At 34.4% G+C, this 25,296-nt stretch overlaps 1 protein-coding gene across 1 annotated transcript; it reads right to left on the reverse strand.

Moving 5' to 3' along the window:
* Positions 1-1,900: 1,900 nt before the first annotated feature.
* On the reverse strand, positions 1,901-24,169 carry LOC108137634 (uncharacterized protein MAL13P1.336). The gene is given in 9 exon segments (XM_017259428.2): positions 1,901-4,556; positions 6,133-6,198; positions 9,851-10,074; positions 10,457-10,638; positions 10,706-10,813; positions 10,957-11,289; positions 12,895-12,940; positions 17,049-17,531; positions 24,064-24,169. Coding segments are annotated over 8 exon segments (2,142 nt in total). The 5' UTR covers positions 17,126-17,531; positions 24,064-24,169; the 3' UTR covers positions 1,901-3,450.
* Positions 24,170-25,296: the final 1,127 nt, after the last annotated feature.

Raw genomic sequence — 25,296 nt, forward strand, 5'->3', positions numbered from 1 at the left:
TCTTGTGTAGTTTTACGGGCTACGAACATTTTACGAGTCTGTCTGCTGTCTGTTTGTGTGTGTGTGTCTCGTTTATTATGTATATTACGGTACGTTATTACTTTTAAATATTTAGTTATTTCAAAAAAATTTCCGCTTGGGGACTTAATAGTTATAATATATATATATATATATGTTTTGTATACTGTATAGTTAATATAATTGGTTTTGTCGAATATATTCCCATTGTTTGTTGCTTGCTGTTTAAACTGTTGTTTGGTTCCACTAAACTTGTTCTATGTATGAATGTATATTGCTTTTAGGTATGAATTTATTTGTAGGCATTTTGTAGTATTCTTAATTGTCGATTCTATTCTTTTTCTAATTCTGTTTTTACTTATTTCTCTCGTTTCAGTTGGTGTTCGGTTTTTAAAAAATCTTTCATAGGGCAGTTCACGTTTCAAATACAATCATCGCCATCCGATCGAGTGTTAACCTCACTATGCAAAAAAAAAATTTACCTCACCTCTATGGGCGGTTGTATCTCCTCCTTTTAATCTATGTATACATATATAGATATATGCTTTTATTCCTTGAATTGTATATATTTTTTAAGTGTTTTTATTTTAGATGAAAGATGCGCGCTACAAAGGGGCACTACATTTGGGGATAGACAAAAGGGAATAGAGCAGATAGATGGTCGAAATTGAAACCACGAAATAATACCAAAAAGTTTCATAGGAATAGCGCCTCTAAATCTGTCTAGCTTTGATCTCTCCTTCAACCGAAGCAGAAAAAGAATAAATCTATATCTGAATCTGAACCTATATCTGGGTCTTTCTTATCTCCGCTTAGTTGATGTTTTTTTTCAAGTCGTTTGTATGTTTTTTTTTTGTGTTTTTCTTGTATATGTTTATATAAAAAACGCTTCATCTTATGCTAGAAAAAAAATTGTATGCATATTTGTGGTACTTTGGTTTTTCTTTATAAAAAGATTTCTACCTTCTTAACACATTTACTTCAATATAAAAAAATGTATAATGTATTTTACTGTTACTTAACACTTTTCGTGCTTTAAGTTTTTATTGAACAACATTTTAAATGTATTTGCGATTAGGTTTTCTGTGAGGTTACCATGTTCTACAACGTTAGTTATTAAAAATACCAAAAAAAAAACTCTATTCAGTTGCTGCGTCTCCATTTCAATCTCGGTATTACAACAAAATTAGCTTGGCTGCTTATGAGTAAAGAAAAAAAAATTGTCTAAAGGATTACGAGAAAAAATCTTCTAAAAAAAACAAGTACGATTATGATTTGCCTTTTGTCACATGCTCAAAAAATAGCCACAAAAAATATTCCATTGCTTCGATATCCAAAAAAAATAAATTAATATTTATTTTTATTTTGCCTTGGCTTAATCTAAATACACGAGACGGTCAACCACATGCTAAGGTGCTATATGTATGATTTCTCTTCCGATTAATCCGATATTCGTTATGTATATCCGCTTACTCACTAAGGCTACATTGGTTGAGACTATTTCCATTCGTTTAAGTGAGTTTGTCGCCGCCAGCCCAATTGGAGGGGCTTTAGAATTAATGTCGCTTAGATATTGATTTAATAATCGCTTTCGATTTCGTGTATAATTATTCGGTCGCTAATGCGCACTCCACATGTAATTCGGTTTTTTTTTTTTTGGTTTTTGAATCGTTATATTAAGTATTCAGCACAACCAAGCTGTAAGTGTTTACTGTGTCTTCTCAACTTGTCTCTCAAGTTTCGCTTAGAGCTAATTTTTATTTAATATTCTTAATTCGATGACTAAATACGCCCCACAAACTCTGGAAAACGTAATTTTAATAAACAGTGTTATCAAAGTCATAATCGTAGATATAAATAAAAAGAAAACTCAGGGGTAATGTTGTTTGTGTCGAAAATGTTTATTTAGTTGCCTTAAATAATGGGTTTCTTATTTTCTTGTAAGTTTTTTTAAGCCAGAGACATGGTAATAAAATAATAAAATAAAATTGAAATTCAGAAATGTGTTTTTTTTTTAACAAATTAAAATGTTTTACAATGTTCTTTGTTTATAAGTGTTTAATAAAAGTATTGATAGAATTTAGCAAAATAGTTCTTCGCATATTTTAAATTTATAATTGTTTTCTTGTTCCATTAATTTTTGTGCACCTACACCGAAAAAATAAATGTTGTCTGCAGGAGGAAGTGACTGGCCGATTCAGAATATCAAAATTCGTGTTAAATGAATATATAAAAATAAAAACGTAAAATAGAATACAATGTTAAAATGTTACGAATGAGAATTTTGTTTTAAAATATGGAAAATATAGATAACCAAGACAAGTCACTCCTATGATTTTACGTGCTTCCTTTCTTTTCTTTCGATTTCCTTTCTATTTTTTTCTTTTACTTTTCTATTCTGTTTCCTCTGATTTTCGTTTTGTCGGGCTGTTTATCACGTTTCTTTCTTACTCGTTTTTGTATGTTTGTTTTGTTTCGTCTTCCTTGCTGCTACATGCTCAAGTTCTTTCGTAAAATAAACTAATAAAAAAAATGGATTTCAAAAAAAAGTATTAATATTTATTTAAAAAAAAACGCATTATTCATTACAGCTATGAAAAAAATTGGGTTTGTATTGTAATTTTGTCTGGGTCTCTTTCTCCTTTTCTTACTCAAGCATATTTCTAGCTAAGTGTTTCGTATTCTTTTTAAATGTATCAATAAACAGCCAGAAAACTTGAGCATGTCCAGCCATTTCGTTACGTATAATATAGACAAAAAAATTGGATTTTATAAATAATGAAAAAAAATAATATATATTCATATTTGTATCTGTTTTAACTTCAGCTATAAACATACACGATGCCCGTGTACGTTGTTGCGGCATAGTTCGCGCCAAAAAAATCAGTTTTAGACACAGAAAAAAAAAACAATCAGAGCTTATGTCTTCACGCCTACAAGTATGCTATATAGTTATAGATATATAATGTGTGAGTTTTTGTATAATATATTTTGTTGTTTATATTTCTTTATGATTATACGTTATAAATATGTGACAAAAAAATGTGTTTCTCATAGGTTTTTTTCTCTAAGTTTAAGCAAAAAAAAATCGCCTCCTATATGTATATATATATAATTATTTATGATTTGTATACATATACGTGTTTTGCCTTATATCTAGTTACAAAAAGAAAAAAAAAGATTCCTCCCAAAAAAAAGCACAAAAAAACCAACTACAACATAAGGGTTAGAGTGAGGAACATACAAAAAAAATATAGGTAATTAATTCTTGGGGTTTGAGAACATAAAAATTTGGGTTTTTGTATATGGTTTCGATGGATGCTGATACTACGATGATCAATACAAGGTATTCATAGTTATATATATATACGTTTTTTATATATAATTTTTATATTGAAGATTGCCTTCATCATTCGCTTCTCAACTCTCTGGTTATGTACGCCATAAGAATCCGACATTTGTGGGGTTCGTGGTTGATGCAGTTGCCGTTGTTAAAGTGGTTGTTGCTGCTGCCGCTGATGTTGTTGATGCTGCTGTGGTGTTGTTGAAGCTGTTACTAAGGTGCAGTTGTTGCAACTTAAGTGTTTGCTGATGCAGTTCTTGCTCAGTTGTCGACATATTAAAACTGAAATCGTGTTGCGGCGAACTGTGGTGATTATTGGTGTGGTTGTTGGAACTATGGGTGTTGCTGTTGCTGTTCCCAACCATGTTGCTGCTGCAGTTCTTGCTGTAATTACTGCTGCCAGCTGCATTGTTGATGAAATTACTGCTACTGTTGTTGTAATTGCTGCTGCCAGAAAGATTGTTGCAAAAGTTGCTGCTGCTACCCGCATTGTTTGTGAAATTTCCACTGCTTGTGGTGTTGTTGTTAAAGTTGCTACTACTTGTGGTGTTGTTGTTGTTAAAGTTTCCACTGCTAGAGGGGTTGTTGGTAAAGTTTTTGCTGTTACTTGCGCCGTTGTTGTTGGTAAACGCGCTACCGGCGTTGAAATGCCCACTTAAACCATTGGAGTGATTGGAATTATTGTTGAAGCTATTGCCTATGGCAAGCAATTGATTGCCCAGACTGCCACTGCTGCCATTAAGGAGTGGCTGTCGCGATTGTTGTTGAAACGGCGGTGGCGGTGACATCGCCAATGACTGCAGTTGTTGTGATTGTTGCTCTTGCGGTTGTTGCAATTGCAATTGCTCCTGAAGATAGTGAAGTGCAGCAACTCCATTCTGGCGTATGGTATTTAAGTTAATGCTATTGGTGTTTGTGTTGTTTATGTTATTATTGCTTCCATTCGGACTTATACTGTGAGCAGCAACATTGCCCAGGCGTTGTTGTTGTTGTTGATGGTAATGCTGGTGATAGAGTAGCATGTTGTTCTCGTTACCATTACCATTTCCAAAACTATTGTTGGTGTTACTAGTGAAGCCCAACGCCTGCTGCTGATGTTGTTGTAGTTGCTGCTGCTGTTGCGGTGTCAATTATAAGTAAGGATAATGGTACTTCCTGCGGTACAGTCCGTCAAGCAAATCGGCAAAATTATCGCCTAGAGTAAATCAAGGTGCGAGAGTAAAAAAAGGTTAGAAAAAGAAAATGTATTAGTAAAATATATCAAGTGCTTAATGTCTTCATGCAATTATATAAAAAAATGAGAAAAAAACTTATTTTGAACTATAAATTTCCCTGCTGTTAGAGCCCTGACTTAACTAGCCTAGGTGAGAGATATTAATTAGGTTTAGTATTTCTTTTTTTGCCCTCTTGTTTTTTAGATGGTGTTGGGTTAGTGTTTATTGTTGTTTGTTTTTCTTGGTTTTTTTCTTTGTTACTTTTGGTTTACTTTAGGGATTTGGTTGTAGTTTTAATTCAAGCTGAAGTTTTGGAATTGCATTATATTTATTTGTTTTTGATTACAAAGGGTTTTCCCACTTGATATAACACACGATTAAATCGTTTTCGTAACTTTTATTAAACGTGCCATGTTTTCTTTTTCCATTTTAGTTTGGTGGAACTTTTGGGATTGGATGGGGAACGTGATTGGTGTTATTTCAACAAATTAATGGCTGATCTGGTGATGGTATATTTATGTGTGTTTGTGTTGTGACTGATCTGTGGGCATATATAAAACACTCACATACAAATATTAAAGTGCGTTCAAAGAACATTAGCAAGCAAAACAAGTTGGTATATAATTTATATTAAGTATCTAGAATATTAATTTAAACAGGTTTTAGTTTAGTTTAATTTCATTTAGCAAGAAACATTTACGAACTTGGGAACTTTGATGAAGTAATACGAGTTCGCAGAGCAGACAAAGCAGACCATGAATGGATTGGATTAAACGAAAATCTAGTCAAAAACACTAAACAAAACTTTCGAAACGGGGGCTCTAGGAAAACTTGGTTTTTTGTAATAAAGGGTGAATGTTAGGCGCAAGCAAATTCAGGTTAGCAATTTAACTCTCAGGAAGCCAGCAGAAGCAATTTGAATTCAATAATTTTTTGTCATTCAATTTTGAGTTCGAATCGGATTTTTATCTAGAAGTACAATTTTTTTTTGGCAATTTTTAATTGGAACTTTTTTTAATAACGCTCTACGACTATGACCACTGCTCAAAAATAAAAAGAGAATAAGAGCAAGTCCCAAGGTCCAAAAACTTATTTTTTGTATCTAAATCGATTCTTTTTAGAGAGAGATGGTTTAGTAGCTGGATGATGATATGAGAGAAAGTAAAAAAGAAAAACATGGCACGCTTTAAAAAGAAAATTCGGCTTCTTTTTCAAGTATTTTTTTTCTTTATAAATATATATTTTATATAGATGAGAGATAGATGAGAAATTTAAAAACTGAAATTGAATATTTATTTTCTGTATTCTCAATCATGTGGGAGCGCATGAGTGTGCGTGTGTTGTGTGTCTGTGTGGGTGTGCTCTCTTCTTGACTCTACTTATATAGATTAAAAGCTCTGGTTTTGATCTCTCGGCTAGATCTGTCTTAAGGGCTCTCAACAAATAAAAAAGCTATTTAGTTATTTGCTTTCCTGCGATAGAAAAGCAAGAATCTATGATATTTTACGACTAGGAGTAGTTTATTAGAAATATAAGTATATAAAAAGGAATAATTACTATCGAGACCAAAGATAGCATCGCATATAGCATCGAATAATGAGCGTAATTTTTCCATAGCTCCGTCTATAATGAAAAAAGGAACGAAACGAAAAAAAAAATTGTACAACTTGGATTAGTTGCGGCGCAGATTGAGTTTTTTTTTTTTTTTTTTTTTTTTTTTTTTTGTGGGATTGGTTGATTTTGGATGAAATGGGGGAATAAAAAGATTGTTTTTTTGTTTATAAATATTATTCAATTATTTGGATCCTTTGTTTTTTTCTTTTTTGATTTATTTGTCAACAACAATCAATGAAAATGAGTTTAGTCGGTCTCTTTTCCTTCGGTTTAACAAAGAAAAGTGATCGGTTCGGGGTTAGTGCTGTGAGTAGATTAGAGTAGAATATCTACGGTATGGAAACAACAAATGCGAAATACAATGGAAAACACAAGCTACTTGTTTAACTTGAAAATAAAAATCCAGTAACTAAATTCAAGCTTAAAAAAAAATTAAACCAAACTAGAAATGATTCATATATGTAAATCCAAACTGCCTTCGGCGGAAAAGTCCGAAGTATGAAAATATTCTTGCTATTAACGATTTTTGCATCGCAAGGATATCAGTTATGGCTTTGATTCGCATTCTCAAGAGCTTAACACAAAAACGTTGCATACTTTCTGGTAAAGGTTGGGGATACAATTTTTTAAACTATGATTACAAATTATTCAGATAGATGACAGAGGTTTTGAACTGAAATATATCTTGGCAGACTTCTTTGTAGTTACAAATTTTCAAAATTAGGCAGCGTTTTTATATAAGATTTCATGAAAATACAATCTCTATTTAAAGCTTACTAAAACTTTTTACTTTGAAACTAAATATTCACTCAACAAAACATTGCAAATCAAATAATTTCTGAAACCCAAAACAACAACAACAAAAAGCAATTAAAATATATAAAATTAGTTTTCAATTAAAATAAATGATGGGTAAAGCAAAATCTACAAAGAAGTTCGGATAAAGTTTTTGCACATTTGTTGCTTGGCTTTGGTAAAAATGATTGTACATCTAATTATATAAAGATAGAGTTGATTCCTTAAAAATCCACACTGAAAACACTGACGGGCACGGAAAAAAATATACAAAATAAATTTGGTTATTTTATGTAATTATGCGTATTTCATTTTATTTTTTGGTTGGCGATCATCACTAGGCATAGATGAGTAACAAAAAAAGAACATAGCTTAGCACACAGATTTCACTTGAAGAAATGTTATTATGATATACACTGGCAAAAAAAGTTTAAAAAAATAGGACTTTTTTGTTTTTGCACTGGAACCGATAAAGGGGTGTATGGGTTCAGAGAGAGAGAGATCAGAACATGGTCATGGGGTTGTGCCTTCTTAACGCCGTTTTGTCGATCCATAAAAAAAAATTCACATTAAAAAAAAGAGAAAAAAAAACAATGGGGATTTATGAGTGGGGATTCTGAGGGGTCTGTTTTGTTTAGAGGTTGGTTGTGCGACTTTTGGCAGCACCCCGTTATCGTTTCGGTTGAGTGCGCGCATACTTACCATGCGCCCTTCACTTCTTTCTAATCATTTTCACAGTGTCTCTCTCTGTGTCTCTGTCTGTCACACAGCCGTCCGCCTCTCTCTGTCTCTTGTGCCTTGGTACTGTAACTGTAACGGGAAATCTGCACTCGCGCTCTCGTTCGTACTCGCTCGCACGCATGCGTGATAAATGGAGAATGGTGATATCCTGCCAACACTCACTCGTCATTTCATTCTCTCGCTCCCAAAAAACACCCACACACTCGCACACACACGTTCACAAGGCAGATTAGCAAGATCAAAAATAAAAAAGAAAAACAAAAAAAATTTGTGGAAAGCGTGTGGGAGAAAAACTTCCCGTTGTAATATGTAGCATCCATGTGTATTTTCCAACACATTTTTTTTTTTCAAATTAGCTTGAACTTGAAAAAAAATAAAAAAAATTTGGTTTTGGTTTTTGTTTTTATGTTTGTTTTGCTTTTCGCCTTTTTATTATATTCGGTTTCTGTGGTCACACTTTCGGGGTTTTGTTTTATAGCTTGATTGTTGTTTTGAATGCTTTTAACGCACTACAAACTAAATAATTATTAAAATTTAACGCTATTTTATAAAATAGGTTATAGTGAAATATATATGTATATTATAAGTATATCTAAATAGGTTTTTTTTTTTGTACTTTTTCATATTTTCCTTTTTTTTGTCGATATATGGGTAAAAACTTGATAGAGAATTAGAAAAAAGAAAAAAATGGCGTTTTCTTGGTTGTTTCGATGTTTTCTTGTTATTTTTCTGGCTGTGGATTGTAGTTGTTGTCGCTGGTAGAGATGAACAAATTATAACCAAAAAAAAAAGGTGGCATGATTTGATTTCGATATTTTTGATGCGATCTGAAGATGCTGAAGAGGTGGGTGGAGAGCTAAAAGGGGTTACAGGTTAATGCTCGGCAACGCTTTTGTAATTTTTACTCCCTTAAATTTATATTTTATATCGCAATTTGTTAATTTTATTTTATAGTTCAGTTCTGTTGCTTGGTTGCAATATTATTCATCATCAGTTGTCGTCACACACCAGTCTTTTGTGAACAGGAAAAAAATGTAAAAAAAAAAACTTCGGGAACCAAAGTAAAATTGCAGACGATTCTCTTCTTTGTTGAGATGGGGTTTTCCTTTGCAGATATATGTATATATTTCTTTTGAGTTATGCTTTACATTGTTTTATTTTAGTTAGGTATCGATTCAGTCCATGGTTGGTTTATCTCTTTTTTGTTAATATATATTTCTTGTTATGTGCATTTCGGTAATCATTTTTATCAAAAAAAAAATTCATCTTTACGTTTTCTCATTGTGCCGTGATTTTATTCTTTAAACCATCTATATCCGGAAAAAAATTGTTCCATTTTGGAACACACACACTATAAAAAAATTGTAAAAAAATTGGTTTTATAACCAGCACTTTCGCGAACTTTTTTTAACCTTTCGCCTGCATGTGTGTGGGTGTTGTGAGTTGGTGTGTGTGTGATCTGTTTTAGTTTAGAGCACAAAAAATAAAAGCTTTCGTAATAACCTAAACCAAAAACGTGGATAACTTTTCCGTTTTTTTAGTTAGTATCTAAATTACGTTTTTTTTTTTTGGGATTTTTCAAATAATTAGTTTTTGTATTTTTTTTTGTAGGATTTTAATAATTACACTAAAAAATAAAAAATACAATTCAATTTTTTTCTTTCCAAATATACTACATATATATTAGTATAATATATATGCACTGCTTTTTTAAATTGCAACAATTGAATCATTTACGAATTACCAAGGTAAGATCAAAAAATAAAATTAATTATGCATTTATATTGTTGTTGTTAGTAAGTATTTTGTTTGTTGTTTTTGTTGGTTGGATTGGTTTTTGAGGCTTCTGTTTTGTTGTTTTTGTTTTGTCAAATAGCAAAAAAAACAAAATGAATCAAAAGGTTAAGATGTATAACACTCAAGATGGTGGTAGTATATCTATATGCGGTGGGTATATAGACTATATACCCAACAGATAGCTCTTGAATATATATCTTTGTGTGGCTTGTGTGTTGCATCATCTTCTGTTCTGGTTCTGGATTACTGTTTTTTTAGATAAACTTTTTAGCATCGAAATAGGGATGCGAGTTTTGGAAGCGTTGCTGTGTTTTATTGATTGATCTACCTCTGTGCACCATACTGTTGAATCCGGCGGCCATATGCGGCGGCGGTGGTGGCGGCGGTGGTGGGACATTTGGCGCAGCCACGCCCATCTGCGACATAAAGTGTGCCGCCTTCGCCTTGCCATGCTCCTCGGCCAACCGGACGGACAGCGGCTGAGATCCGCCCTCGGGTATTACGTTGTTCAGGGCCGAAATGGCCTCCTGGGCCTCCTCGCGCTTGTTGTACCTATATAGTTTGATTTATCGATCGAAAATACACACCGTAGATGGCAAATGAGCGATGGTAAAAATGAGAGAAAAGAAAGAAAAACACATGATGAGCCGCGTGTCGAAATAATACGCAGGGGGAACATAAGATATTGCCAAGAGAAATAATTTGAATGGTTCTGCGAGTCGAAATTTTGTATGTTTTATACAAGACTTTTAAAACTCTTTTATAATTTATTATTCCCAAAATGTAAATGCTTTTTTTAATGTTAAGTTGCTACGGTAGGATGCAAAGTGGCTTGAGGTTGCAGTAAATTCGACTCGGAGAACCTTGATTGTATGTATGAACACACATTCATGAAAGCATATCTTAAACATAACAAACTATACCAACGACTTACCGAACAAAGGCCACACCCCGTGGACGACCAGTGAGCTTGTCACGCAAGATATTCTTCTGCACAATGGAACCGTACTTGCCAAAGATCGTGTCCAGCTGATCATCGGTTATGGTGCGCGGCAGATTGGTCACGTACAGATTGGTGTCCTTGATCGATTCACCGCCGGGACGAGCATAGGAAACCTATCGGGAAATAAGGAATAGATTAGTGATCGCTCTTTGGTTAAATAAAGTGTTTTAAAGAACCGACCTTAAGCCGCTTGTTGCGCACAGTGATGCCATTTAAAACTTTAATCGCACGCTGCGAGTCCATTTCCGATGTGAAGTCCACGAAAGCATAACCAAAACTGTAGCCAGTCTGTGAAGGAAACAAAATACACGATTATTAAGACTATATGGAGGAGTTAAGATAAGACTACTGAATTATATTCGTATCTTGGGATCAGTAATCGGCTAGAAGGGGTAATACTTAATCATCAGATACTAAATAAAGATGCTTACCTTATAGTCTCTCATGATTCTGCACGTGTTGATGGGTCCGATGGCTCTGAATAGGGCGTACAGCTCGCGATCGGTCATATCCTGGGGCAGATAGTTGACAATCAGGTTGGTGTTGCTTGCCCGCGGATCGTTCATGAGATCATCGCTACCGCCGCTGCCCAGCGACAGGCCGCACAGGTTGTTTAGCGAATTGTTGCTGGCCATCGGAGGCAGGTGGCACATGTTGCCACCGCCAAGATTGTTGGCACTTCCGCCATTTCCGATGCCGCCGCAGCCGGGGAAATCATTGTAACCGCGACGCGACGAGGAACTTGGAAATGAAAATTCTGTATCCTGTGGCGAGAACGCATAACGTGACTGTAATCAGATTAACCATACAAAGATATTCTAGTGTTGTGAGAAGGCCTCATATCGCTTGTCTTGGGGTTGATTATTAGTAGATTGATTGGATGGTTTGGTTAGGTTTTGGCTGCTGCTGCTTGGTTGTTTCATTTCTATCGATATCGACGACCTCGAAAGATCGATATATAGATATATATCGAACGTTGCTTTTGGGCAGCAACAACAACACACAACTTTTGTTAGTGGATGAGAGGTGGCGAAGGTTCGAAGTGGTTTAAAACGACAAAACTAACTGTAACAATATTCCAAATGCAAATCTCCCGAAAAATGTTTATTTCTTAATTATTTGTTTTTGTCTTACTTTTTAAGGCGTGCTTGAAACTTAAGTGCAGCGATTTGTATTGTATTTTATTTTATTTTTGATTTAAGCATTAAATCGAAGCATTCTCTCGTTTTACTGTACTTCCGTGTATGAATTCGTAGTATTTGTATCTGTGTTAGCTAAACGGCATTCACAGGGTTGCAAAAACCAACGACAAAAAACATGGAATTTCAAGAAATGCATAAAGTGTTGCTTCCCTTCTTTAGGTTTCTTAAGCTTCTTTAGTGTTTTGTGTTGGTGTTTTTTAGTTTTTATTTGAGGGTGTGTTTTGTGATGGTCTCGGTGTCATTGAAAAGGGGAAATACAGTGCGAGGTAATGTTATATGGACAATATGAGTTTAAAGAAAATCATATAAATTTTAAAGAAACAAAGACTTTTTTTCAACTAATAAAAGTCGGATAGATTTCTTTCAAAGTGGCCTTATTTTTATGCAACACTTTTCAACTTTATTAAATTTGAATGAAGATGTAGAAATGTTTTCATTTCAGTTGTTTTTTTCAAGTGTATTCATTTTTTTTGCCAAGAGTGGAAAACGCCATAAAGCAGATGCGGAAACGGAAATGATGCGGAAATGGGAGGAAGAAGGTGGCAGGGTGATACCTGAAGGTTTTCTATTAAAAATTGTCTTTGCTTTTATGGCTCATGCAGGTGTGTTCAGTATTTTTGCATGTGTATTTCAGTGTTTAATTTTTTTAGATATTTCTATTTAAGGGTTTTGTATTTTTTAAGAGTTATTTGTGTTGTTGTTGCTGGTTGGTTATTGTTTGGTTTATGTTTTTTTGTATCTGTTTGTTTAGGTTTTGTTGTTTAAATTGCAAACTTTAAGTTGTTGGTTTTTATTGTTATTATAAACCAAAATGAAATTGTTCAGCATCCAAAAAATAATTTGGTTAAGTTTTTAGTATTTGTCTGTTTTTCAAAAGCGTGTGTCCCCAGAGCGTTCATGAGACAAACTCAATAACATACAACTATTAATAGAAAAGGGCATAAAATTTATATTATTATTGTTATGATTATAAAAAAACGAAACCGAACAAAACAAAATACAAAAGTCAGTCAATATTAAATGCATTGCCTTCAATTTGATTTAAAATTTGATCTTTTTCTTTGTTCTTCGTTTGATTGCTCATGCAATTGAAAATGGAAATTTTTCGCTAACAATAATTATAAATTTCAGGCGTATAGATGAGTGTAAAAAGTGATGAATACTAACCATTCCGGATGGTAGAGAATGGGACATGCCAAATCCACGCCCACCGCTATAGGATGATCCATTTGTTTGGGAAAAAGATAATATCGATTAGCACTCAGGGAAATGTTAATGTTGTTGGTTTTAGTTAAAAAAAATACGATTTAAAAATAACAAAATTAAATGTATAAAGCGTAATTTACTATATATTATTATAACGATTTTGTAATTATCTTAAAAATGATTAAGAAATGTTTTGGCGTTGGATGATTTGAGGATTCTTTTCTTATTACTAACTTATGCTTACGACTAAACTTGCTTTGAAAATCTTGCGGCATAAAACAGTAAACTGTTTCGCTGCCGAATTTTCATTATGCTTATAAATTTAAAAGAGTAAATCATTAGAACCATTGATTCTAAACGAGAAAAACTTGAAAATGTGATTTTAAAGGTTTTGCAGTTTCTTGGGGAATATAACTTGGCTGACCATCTAAAAGATCCCTCAGTTATATTCCCTGGAATACTGCAAAGCCCCTATGCCTTTAAAGTGAATACAATTCACTTTAAATATTGGAACTTTAGAAAAGCATGATATATTTTTTTTTGTTAAACTTTCGATTCACCGAAAAAAAAGAAAAAAAATAATCATGGGATTATGATATTAACCCATTATTGTGGACTCCAATATCGGACTCTTTTTTTTTTTTTGTTAGAACACATTTTCACTTCAAAAAAATCAAAAAAATAATCACTTTTAGCACTTTTCACATAAACAAAAAATAAGAAATATGGATTTTGGATAATTTCGGACAGCGCATTCATTTTCCCACGTCGAATTTTGGTTGCAGATCGTTCTTCGTACTAATGTACTTCGTATTAATGTCTAAATTAGGGCTTATATTGATTTTTATAGTACTCCCCATTATTTGTTTATGTTATTACATTTTGTTTTTCTTTTGACTATAGTAGTCTTAGAGTCTTGTTACTTACAGGGCGTTGAAGGCGTCCTCGATTCAAAAACATTTCGTTTCGTTGAGGAGGAGCCGCTGGGGGGCGAAGCAGGCGCGTTTGCCCCCCCGTGCAAATTAAAACTACATACTATCTAAAGAGTCAGTGAGTGTCTTTCGCTTTTCGATGATATCGGTGGCTGCTTCTTTCTGGGCTGTGGAAAAAAAATGTCTACACACGATTAAATTCAGCTGTGGTACAACGTCGATGATGGGCGTTACATAATTTTGCTGGAAGGGAGTTTTGGTACTTGTTTATGATTTGGTGTTTCGGAGTGTGTAAAAATGTGGGAAGGAGTTTATGATTTCGTTTGTATTTTGCACATATGTTAAAAAAAAGTCAGACTTCAGAATCTCAAAAGTTCTTTGGTAAGGTCACACTAATTTCGTGTTTCGTTTTGCACTTTAAAAAAATATGCAAAAAAAAGGTGAGATTTTAAAATCTCAATTATTCGTTGGCGAGGTCACAGTGGCAGTTCTTTTACTGGTCTTCGCTTTTGTTTTCATTTTGCACAGTAAAAAAATATGCAAAAAATTTGTGTCACTTTAAAATCTCAAATATGCATTGGCAAGGTCACTTTGCGCTGGTGTTGATTGTTGACATTGTTGATTGATGCGATGCTGCTGCTCTGCTTGCGATTTGATGATGTAGTAGGATTTTTGTAGTCGCTGGGCTTTAGATGACCTTGAGCAAATATTGCATTTGCATTTTGCCTTTTGGCGTTTATACATTTTTGCTGCTACTCTCCCCAGAGGGAGAGAGATGGCCAGCACAGGTTTTTGCAGAGAAAGATAGAGAGTGGGGAAAAGGGCAATCTTTCGGCTCTATGCATTGGAATATGTGGGGGTGAAAGTGAGATGGCGACGCAATAACCACAACAACAACCGGTGCTTAAGGCTAGTTATAAACCGTAAAATCTTCCAACTCATGCGTCGGAAAGGGACCACCATACGTACGTATATAACTTAAGGCTACTGCATGTCAAGGTCCTGACACAATTTCCACACAGCACGTGATGCACTAAATTTGGAGGGGGGTTGTGTGTGCTGGCTCTGTTTACATTTCATCGACTTCTGAATAATTTGCCATAAATTATACGACCCCAAATAAAAAAAAAATACAGAAAAAAAGAAGCAGCTCATAAAAATGTCACGAATGACGCTGCTGCTGCCTTTTCTCTATTTATTTTATGCCCAGGGATGATCATTATAAAAATCAGACCACTATTTGACCCTGGTTTTTTTGGCAGCAAAAAACAGTCAATTTTTCATTTCTTATGCAAAACTTAAAGCTTATGTTCTACTGAAGTTCTGGCGATGGAAGATATATGGACAATGCGAGGCGAGAAAATTAAAACTTACAGAAAAAAAATCAACCAAAAGGCAATTAAGGCAAGAAAGTAAATATTTTTTTAATACGGTTACGCCAAGCACTAAATTTGAAACAGAGGCAAAAGAAAAATATAAAGAGAGAAGAGATTCAAGTACATTTACCGGTACATTGTGAGACTGTTTAGGTTACACAATCCGCACGATGAGAACGTTTTAAGGCCGTTTCTATAATCCTTTTGCCACAAACGAATTGCACAGATACAGATACATGTATCTGCCTTGGTCTACGCGTGTTAATATATGATAGATATATAGAGTTCCGATTCCCAGCGGAATCAAAACGTTTTTCGTGGGCCTGACATGGCGATTTTGCTTTTCGTAAATGCAGCTCGATTTTATAAATGGTTTATGTATATATATATATATATATATATTTATATATAAATATGGAAGATTGCGTTACTTTACGTTGTTTCACGTTGCTCGGTCAACATTTTTGCATATTGCTTAACGCTTATCACATACAACTGTAAATATAGGACAAAAATAAAGCATCTCGCCAGGTTACGAAAACACGCAGACGACGACCATCTGATTTTAGGTGAAATTAATGCAAGTGTAGGAGTTGGTGCGAACGCATGGATGTATGCTATGAAAATGTTATAACGCAAACGTATGTAACTATAGCGAACGATATATGGTAGGGGGTTTTCCTTGGTAATGAAAAAATTAACATTTTTTAGGGTTTTGTTATGAAAAAATTAACATCTTCTAAGGAAAAAAAAATAAATTACAATTAGGAGTGGAGCTTTATAGGGGTGGGCTGTACTTATATGGGCTTTTCCCAAAACGATTGACTGTTTTTTGCTGCACTGGTTCACTATCTAGGTGTAAGTGTGCTCGTTTATATTTATAAGTTCTGTATTAAATCGATTTTTGTTTTTTCTGTATTATTGATTGCACCATCGAGTATATGTAACATTTAATTATACTTATATGAATCCTCCTTGTTGTTGTTGCGGTTATTGTTATCCATTCCTGTGGCTGTTTTCGTTTTTTCTTTTTCTCTCTGATAATATCAGAGCACAAAAATAAAACAAAGAACCAAGTGAACTAAAAACTCAACAATGTGTTTGGGTGTGTGTCAATATGAAATGAATAAGGGGTACATAAGGGTTAGAACCACTTCATGATACATTTTTGTGCCAACGATATCGACAGCAAATCGATAACAATCTCAAGATTTTATTGACTTGCAATCGACATCTTTCCCTGCACACATACCAATGCATAGAGGTGCCAAGTATTGCTAATACAAGAGATTCTGAACAATCAAAAAAATGCAACTTTCATAAATCAAATAAGTCTAAATCTTAATAAAGAAAAAAAAATACTGTTGTCTGCAAATAGTTTTCCAGCAACTGGAAATTCTTCGTCGTACAAACTATTCAAAAAAAGATTGGGTGGTCTTTTGTTCGTTCGCCAAAGAGATATCTGGGTAGCAAAAAAAATTAGATAAACACTGTATCATCTCTATGTTCTTTGTGTTGTATGGGAGGGGATTAGGTGACAAGGAGGGGGAAAGGAATGGCATATAGGGGACTACAGTCGAAATTCTCTTATTTATAAATTTTAAATATCTTTTCATTTTTTGGTTTGCAAATACTAGATTACAACACAATTGTTAGGCACTCAAAGAAATGTTTAAATAATTTTTGCACTTAGAGAAGTTCGACTGAATGTTTGTATTTGAAATTCAAATGAGGATCAATATCAAACATAAAGGATATGGAACGAATATGGCTGACGGGACGTAAGAACTCAAGTTTAAAAATTTACCTCGACTTGTTGTTGTAGCCATATGGGGGATAACCACCGTTATTATTGTTACTACCCGGATTATTGTTGCCGTACATATCCTGAGAGTTGCGAGTGTGTGTTTTTCGAATCAACAAAAGTTACACCCTCGATTGAAGTTTTGGGCTTTGAGGGGAAGGTTTTGGGAATAATGAGGTGATTTTGGTGAGTTGAGGTGAGAGCGATCTCTTCCTCTTTTTGGCGCTCAGCGCTCTCAGCTGGCCTGCTGCTGTTGTTGTTGTTGTTGTTTTCCTGCTGGTTCTCTTCAACTTTTTTTATTGCTCTTCTTGTGTTGAACTTATTGTTGCTCTCTTCCTTTTATCTTTTTACATTCGCACACACACTGTGTGCTTTCTCTTAGTGCCTATGTTTTGTATCTTGATGTGTGCTTATTGCTGTTGTTGTAGGCGCGCTGGTGATGTTGTTATTGTAGTTGAAGAGATGATAGAGTTGTTGTTGTTGGTACTAGGAGTTGATTGATTTGATTTAGTTTTAATTAATTTAATATCCCTTATTTATGGGAGGGGAAAGGTTGGGAGGTATACATTTATTCAAAAAAAAAAAAAAACACGACAAAGACGTGAATTGTGTGCGACGCGATTTGGTGAAAACGAAATATATAATGAAAAACCAATAATAGTAGTAAGAAGTTCCCTTATTCGTATTTACGTATTGAGCTGTGTTTATACGTGTGTTTGAGTATTTAAAACTAAAGTTGTCAAACATTTTTTAGCTAGAAAGGTTAGTTATTTCATTAACTTTTTGTTAAAATACCTTTTCAAAATTAAAATTTTTAAAAATCAGTTTTGTTTGCTTAAAAATAGACTGGAAGACTTAACCTTTGTATTCGTAGACTACTTAAGATACATTAAAACTTAAAACACTTAAAACACTTAAAACTTTGCATACAGTCGTTATCTTAGCAACAAATTAGCCAGGCTTGCCAGCTCATAGCAAACAAAATTTCCTAAGCCAAAACACTAGTGAATAGCTGCGCATTTATACAATAATTTGACTACCAATCGAAAGACAGAATAATACCCGACATACCTGGCCATCTTAAAGTTATAGTAGGACGACATAGTCGAACAGGGAGTCACAGTATCAAAATTAAAATCCATAATGGGATGATCACAAAGTTAAAACTTTCTTCAACAAATTGAATGTAAGACACAAGAATCACAAGATCGCAGAAAACAAGTTGAACTTGCCACGAGTAGAACTCGACTGAAGAGGTCCTTTCGGCTATCGAGCTATTTAAGGATCGGAGGAGGGGTATCCAGAGAGTGGGCGGTGTGTGGGTGGCAGGTAGAAAATCGAAGGAGGCAAGGTGCGCGTGCCAGTCGCGTGGGCTACCTAAGATCCCATAGATTGATCCCGCGAGGAAGTGTGCCAGGCGTACTTTCTTGGGTGGCCGGCTGCATCTCGCGGATCCCCGATTCCCAGATCCCAAATCTCGGCAGGCAGGCAGATGTGCCGCGTTCTCGGAAGCTGGATGCTGGCAAGGTGCTAACTTTTTTTGGTCCGGGTGGGTGGAAAACGGCGAAAGGTGGAACGTGGCAAGCTGCAACTTAATTACTAGGAAGCAAGCTGCAACTTTTTGCCCAGACTGGAATTCCATAGAATACCGCCTAACACTAATATTTCTAAGTCTTAGTTGATTATATTCCCAGAATATGCCAAGTGACAATTGAAATTACCTTGCCTTTATTACATGAATATTTAAAATATCCAGCAATCTTTAAACAACTATGATTATCCAGAGCAAAAGTTACTATGAGTTTATAACAAAAACATTATATCTTGCTTTAATAAAATAATCAAATATAAGGTTATATAAAAATAATAAATAATTAATAAACATATAATTTTCTATCGTAATATTACATTTAAAAGCACATCTTTAGAGATTTGATTTAAAAGGGTGTAATAAAATATGATCTACCTAAAATTGTATTTTATTAAAATCTCTATGAAGCAATTCACTTTATTTAATCAAATTTAAACCCTGCATAAAATAATTTCCCTATCTACACTTAATCCCCATAAACATAACCTGCACAATAAATAACCTATTACAGATTCCATTTCCCTGCAGCTGCCTTTTTCCTCGGATTTCAGACAGGGGCAGGTGAAAATACAAATTGACCTCCCGCTTATAAAAATGCCGGGTGGAAAATATCTCGCAGCCCAAAATTCAAAATACCAAGAACTCAGCCCGCAGGAATATTCTTTGCCAATATTTAACAGAAACTTGAAATCAGTCAAGATGTTTGGTTCACTCTAATCGCGAGCTAATAAATAAAGTACATTGCCGTACAAGTGAAGTTTAGTGTTTTTTTTTTATTTATAGTTGTTACATCAGTGAAATTAATAAATACTAAGACGGTTTGTACATTATGTACATATGTACATTAAATCTATTCAAAAACTTTGCATTGAATCTAATTATTATGTCTTCAAATCCTTTTCAAGAATATAAGTAAATTAAACAAAGAATAGCCTAAGCCTTGAACTTTGAATTAAACAAATATGCAATTTTTAACTTAAATTGTGAACGAAGTAGAACAGAGACCATCAAAACTAAATATATCTTCTTGATATACGAATATCTGTGTCAATATCTGTACAAACCCCAATAATACTTTCAAACATTTCCTATGCAATTTTGTAATTATTTCCAGAAGAAGGAAACGAATCCCGCGAATGGTGTACATACAAATATATATAATACCAGTTTGGGATCCTCCAACCCAAAAAATAAAAACAACAAGAAACTTTTCCCATTTTCATGGGAACGAAAGAGGAATCAAAACTTTTGGCAAACAGAGAACGAGGAGAGAAAAAGAGAATAAAAGAGGAGCCAGAAAACGAGGGCAGCAGCATAAGGCGCATAAGTGGGCGGTGCGGCCTAAATCGCTTTGGGTTGCTCAGAAACACAAAAACCAGAGATAAAGTGGGGTGGAATGGGATTGTACGGTCACCAATTCGAGGGCTGATTTTTCCCCATTTACAATACACAGCAGATTGCCAAAAAAACAAAAAGGAGAACAGAGAGCCAGGGAAGAAAAATATGTACCGAAATATATAAAACAGCGTGTGTACCTCGCTTTCCAACGCTAAAATCCATGGCAAGCAAAGAAAATGCGGAAATGGAGAAACGAAAAGCGTCACTAGCTGTGAATTCGGGAAAGGTTCATAAAAGAGGGGGAAACAAAAGGGCAACCCAATAGTCGGCCTTAGAAATAAGAAATAAGAGACCCAAAATGTTAAAAGAAAACCTAACCGAAAAAGAGTAACAAAAGTCATGTTGACTTTCATATGCAGATGGGTGAAAGCTAAATCACTGAGATATCAAAAACCCGAAAAAAAGAAAGTCCAGCACGAACAAAACTCTCAGGGAAAATTGACAATATTAAATAGCGATGTAATTTTTTGTGGGTAAATTTCTTTCGAGACATTTAACGTAAAAGAACAGAATTTTCTTTAGGCGATGCCAAAATATTTCGAATTTTTGCATGGGTAACAGGAAGTAACAGTGACGGATGATTATAGACCTTATTAAAATGTCAATCCATTTTAAATATGTGTGACAAGAATATACTTTTTTATTTTATTTATTGAATGCCAACTATCTATTTTAATTATTAGTGAACTTGAAAAAAAAAATAGTGATCATAGTGATCAAATATTTGTTTATTGATTGTGATTTATTCTGTACAAGCAAAAAAGTATTTAAATATGCCCATTATGCCCATATGCGCGTAAATATTGACATTAAGATTCTTAGGAGAATATAAAACAAGTGTTTTTAATGATAAACAAAACCAATCAGCCTTTTATTGATTGAAACGAGTTGACACTATTTAACATGCCTTAATTCCAGTGTACGAGGGAAAGGAAAGAGAGAGAAAGACAATAACATATAGCCAGAAAAACTTTACAGTTTAATAACAGTAGTTGGCTAATTTGGAGCACAGCTGTGTAAATAGAGCAGCACATTTATACACTGTTTGTGTGTGCGAAACAGCTGATAAAAGGCCACATATTTAGCTAATTCCATTTATGTATATATTTTATGATATATCTCTCTATTTAACAGTCTCTCAGCTGTTAGAGTGAGTCATGCACCCGCATGCATGAATGAGTATCGAAACAAACAGCATTGCCAGACGCAAGCAAACGATCCATCGAACATTCCAGCTGATCGCTTGGTTGGATTGTTTTGAATTTTGTTGTTGCTATTTCAAGTGTATCCCGTGGGGTCAAGTGTGTATGAGTTTGAATTTCAAAGCATTTAACGAGTTTTATAAGTACAGTAAGCACTTGAAGTCGAATACATTTAAACTTTATGCATAGTTATTACGGGAAGAATTGCTATTAATATGTATCTAATAAGTTTGGCTTAATTATACCAACAAATTTAATTTGTTTACAATAGTAACTTGATATTATATGAGAAATCGTTGGTTTTAAGTAGAAAAAATAACAATGTATGTATGTCTAAAAATTCGTATTATAAACAATTACTCAATATTTAAACGCTCCAAAGATGTACATCGTCTGAATTTGCAAAATTGTAATTTAAAATCGATTTCCGAGGGAACACTGTAGGATACTGGATGCCGACCAAATAAGGTTTGTAAACTGGGTACAACGATCATGGGAAATATGTAACTCGTAATTTGCACCAGGGAATGACCTTAGTGGAATGCAAAATAGGTTGCTGAAGAGGGAGAAGGTGGTGCATGCTACCACCATTCCAATATTCCAATACATTTTTTCAAACGATCATTGCCAACAGCAAAAAGGGGAATGACCCGTTGAGAGGAGAGAATGAGAGACAGAGGGCGAAAGAGAAGCAAAAATCCAGAGACGGAGAGAAGGAAAATGTAGCTGCCCCTTCCCTTCGCTTCCAGTCAGCTGCATATTGAAAAACAAACAACAACAACAAAAAAAAAACGGCAGCTGAGCGTAGAAAAGAGACAACCCGAAGTGATTATCTAACATCTTTCTCTTACTCCTACCTGCATTGAAATCCTTCGTCATTTTTCTTCAATGAAAAAATGCGAGCTTAATAACTAAAAGGCGCGTGTCGCTAATGAGGATCGTTTTAACTTTAAGCAGCCGTATTCATATCAAGCTACATACATATATAAACACTAATCGAAAAATGGTAATTATTTTAATTGCAATGCAAGGGGAACACCAAAATATGGCGTATCTTATCCAGGGACAAACGAAATGTAACCCAAAACACGAGAAAAAAACAAAAAACACGTTGCCATCAACGATAACAGCTGGCAATGCCGTCGACGTCAGGCGGTCGCCACAGTCGAGCACCGAAAAAAGTACCAATTAAAAATAATCTATACAAAAAATTATTTTAACTCAGATAAAGTCATCACGAGAACAAACTTTCTTCATCAATCATTTAAAATGCATTGAACCAAAGTATTCCTTTTAATATATTATAGTAAAATGTTTCAAAAACCTGGAAGACGAGATTTTAAATTGTTAACTGTTATACTGATTAATACTTTAATTTTGTAATATTAACTAGTCTTATTTATTTCTTCCGATATAGTCTTAACAAGATATCAATATACTTTCTTATGACAAATGTTAATCTCATTATTTGTTAATTTTATTAATATAGTTTAAAAACTTAACACAAATAACAAATAACTTAACCGAATTAATAATTTTTCTCCGGAATAAACAGGAAACATATACTTATGTATGTATACAGGATATGCGTTAATGTAGGTAGTCAAAGTGCAACGGAACTAAGGAAGTCGAAAAATGGGACGCAATAAAAACTCAGGTAAAGCGACCCTACTCTAGAATTTTCGGTCATTTACTGCTGGACGCGACTGTATGCATGTGTTGTGTCTTAGTCTTTGTTGTTATTTTTTAGCTGCCCTTGCTTTTTCTTTTGTGGTTTATATGCACCAAAAGCTGTTTAAAATACAAAAACTTACCCAGCCACTCTGTCTTGCTTACTTTAATTTAGTTGAGACAAAATGTTAAACAAGAGAATTAAATACTCACACACGCAGCTGTGTTTTTCTTATGTTTTACAACTTAATGTTGTTACTAGTACATTTGTAAGTGATATTTAGGTGATGAATTTTGCTATGTACTACGCAACTGTAACGGAAACAAAAAAGAAAAAACAAAGTGTAAGCCAAGCGCATGAATCGGTGTGTGTGTTCGTGGCTAGGGAGAGGCAAGGAGAAGCGCCGTGTGTGTATATACATACACGCACGCTCTCTCACGTAGGCACGACGCATACACGCACATATGTACATACGAATGACGAAGCCGCAAGCACATGAAAAAAAATGAGTACATAAAGTAACAACAACAGCAACGAGTGGAAGAGAGAGCGATTTAACGGCTTTGCTGTTGTTGTTACTAGTGGTGGGAAATGCTGAATGGAATTTTACAACATGTTTTTCGGCTCTTTCCTATTTTTTTGCACTAACTTCAAAAAAATGTACAGAAAAAAAAAAACAAAACAGCGAGTAGTTGTATGTATTCTCCTTATTACTCACTCGCTGTAGCGAAATGTATGCAAATGTTTGTGCAGAACCAAGAAAAAAACAGGTATAACTTTAAAAAAGAAAAGAAAAACTCCGAAAAAGCTCTTTTTGGTACTATACTATAATAACTGTGAAATGATTTATGCGCATTTTCACAATGTCTGCGTGTTTTCCACTATCATTTGGCTTTTCTGTTTTTGCGTTTGTACGGTTCGTTTTATTATATACACTTCACGTCACGCTAGAAACCCTGTATGTATATGTCATGTGCTGTCTCTGTGTGTGTATATTGTTTTTTCGTTGGGGTTTTTCTTAGTCGGCACACAAATCGAAGTCTTTTCTTGTTTTAAGTACTTTAAACGTTATTCACTTTTTTCTTTTTTGTTAATTTACGTGGCGAATATTAAGACGGGGCCCCGAGACGGGAGGAGTACAGTAGAGAAAATTACCAGAAAATAATTCACTGCGCGACTTTCCTTCTCGAGCAACAACAAAGCAGTGTGCCCAAATTACGAACGGTGGCGAGACGTCGATTTTTTGTTGGTGTGCCCAGATTACGATTGGTGAGAAATGTAATCGATGTTTTCAAAACATCGGTTTCATCGATGTTTGGCATAAAAAAATTGCGAGGGGTGGCGAAACGTCGATTTTTTGTTGGTGTGCCGGAATTACTAGGGGTGGCGAAATGTCGATTTTTGGCGGATTTGCCAACACAGCTTGGAAACTTTCATGCACACTGTTAATGACATCACTTTTTGCACACCCTTTGAAAAAATTCTTAATTTCTGCTTAAACACTTCGTTTATAATAAAAGGAAACGTTAGAAGTCAAAATTTTCTATAACTATGAGATTTAAAAAGTGATCAATCTCAGTACTCAGATCGACGAACAGCTACGCCAGCGTAAAAAGTTTATTCTTTCTAGTGTGACCAAAGTATTGGTCTTACGATCTTACTGTTTTTTAGCTGGGCCCGCCAGCATGCATCTATATATATTAATATGCAGTGACATTAATAAGGAAAACAAAGTCATAAAAAATATTGTAATTTCACACTCTGCCTGTTTTTCTCTAAACTGGACAGACTTTTTCCCCATCAATCCCGTTAAAATCTACGTTTTTTTAATAACAAGTTAACAGCACTGATTCTCGGTACTTACACAACACTTCTTGTGCACTGTTAACTATTTCATTCCAGTTTTGCCGAGTAAGTGTTCGCTAGCTGTGGAGTAAGTCCCCGCTAACTATCGATATACGTTGTGGCGCCTTGGCATCCATATTTAAAATGTCCTTGCTAACTTCGGAGTGTGTCTTTGCTAATTGCGTGGTGTGACCGTTCTGCAGTCTTGGCAAAATCTCAGCATTTGGTGGCGCGAAGAGAAATGGCAGAGGCGCGCATTTCAAATTTGCAAACTTGAAATGCATTTATATATATAAAATGCCTATAATGATAACTAGTTGAAAGCAATATGGGTTTTTTTTTGTGTGTGAAGGGCAAATTTGTTTGTCTACAAACAGCTTTAAATTTGAAGTCTTACGAAGTATTTTTAATGACATGAGTTAAATTACCAAAAATATATTTTAAAAATTTCAAATTTTCCAAGAAAAACTTAAACATTTTAACCAACCAATTAACATTTAAACAAGTCAATGTCAATTAAATCATATTTATTTTCAGCAAAAA

The sequence above is a fragment of the Drosophila elegans genome, unplaced genomic scaffold, assembly GCF_018152505.1.
Source record: "Drosophila elegans isolate 14027-0461.03 unplaced genomic scaffold, ASM1815250v1 contig_149, whole genome shotgun sequence".
Lineage (NCBI taxonomy): Eukaryota > Metazoa > Arthropoda > Insecta > Diptera > Drosophilidae > Drosophila > Drosophila elegans.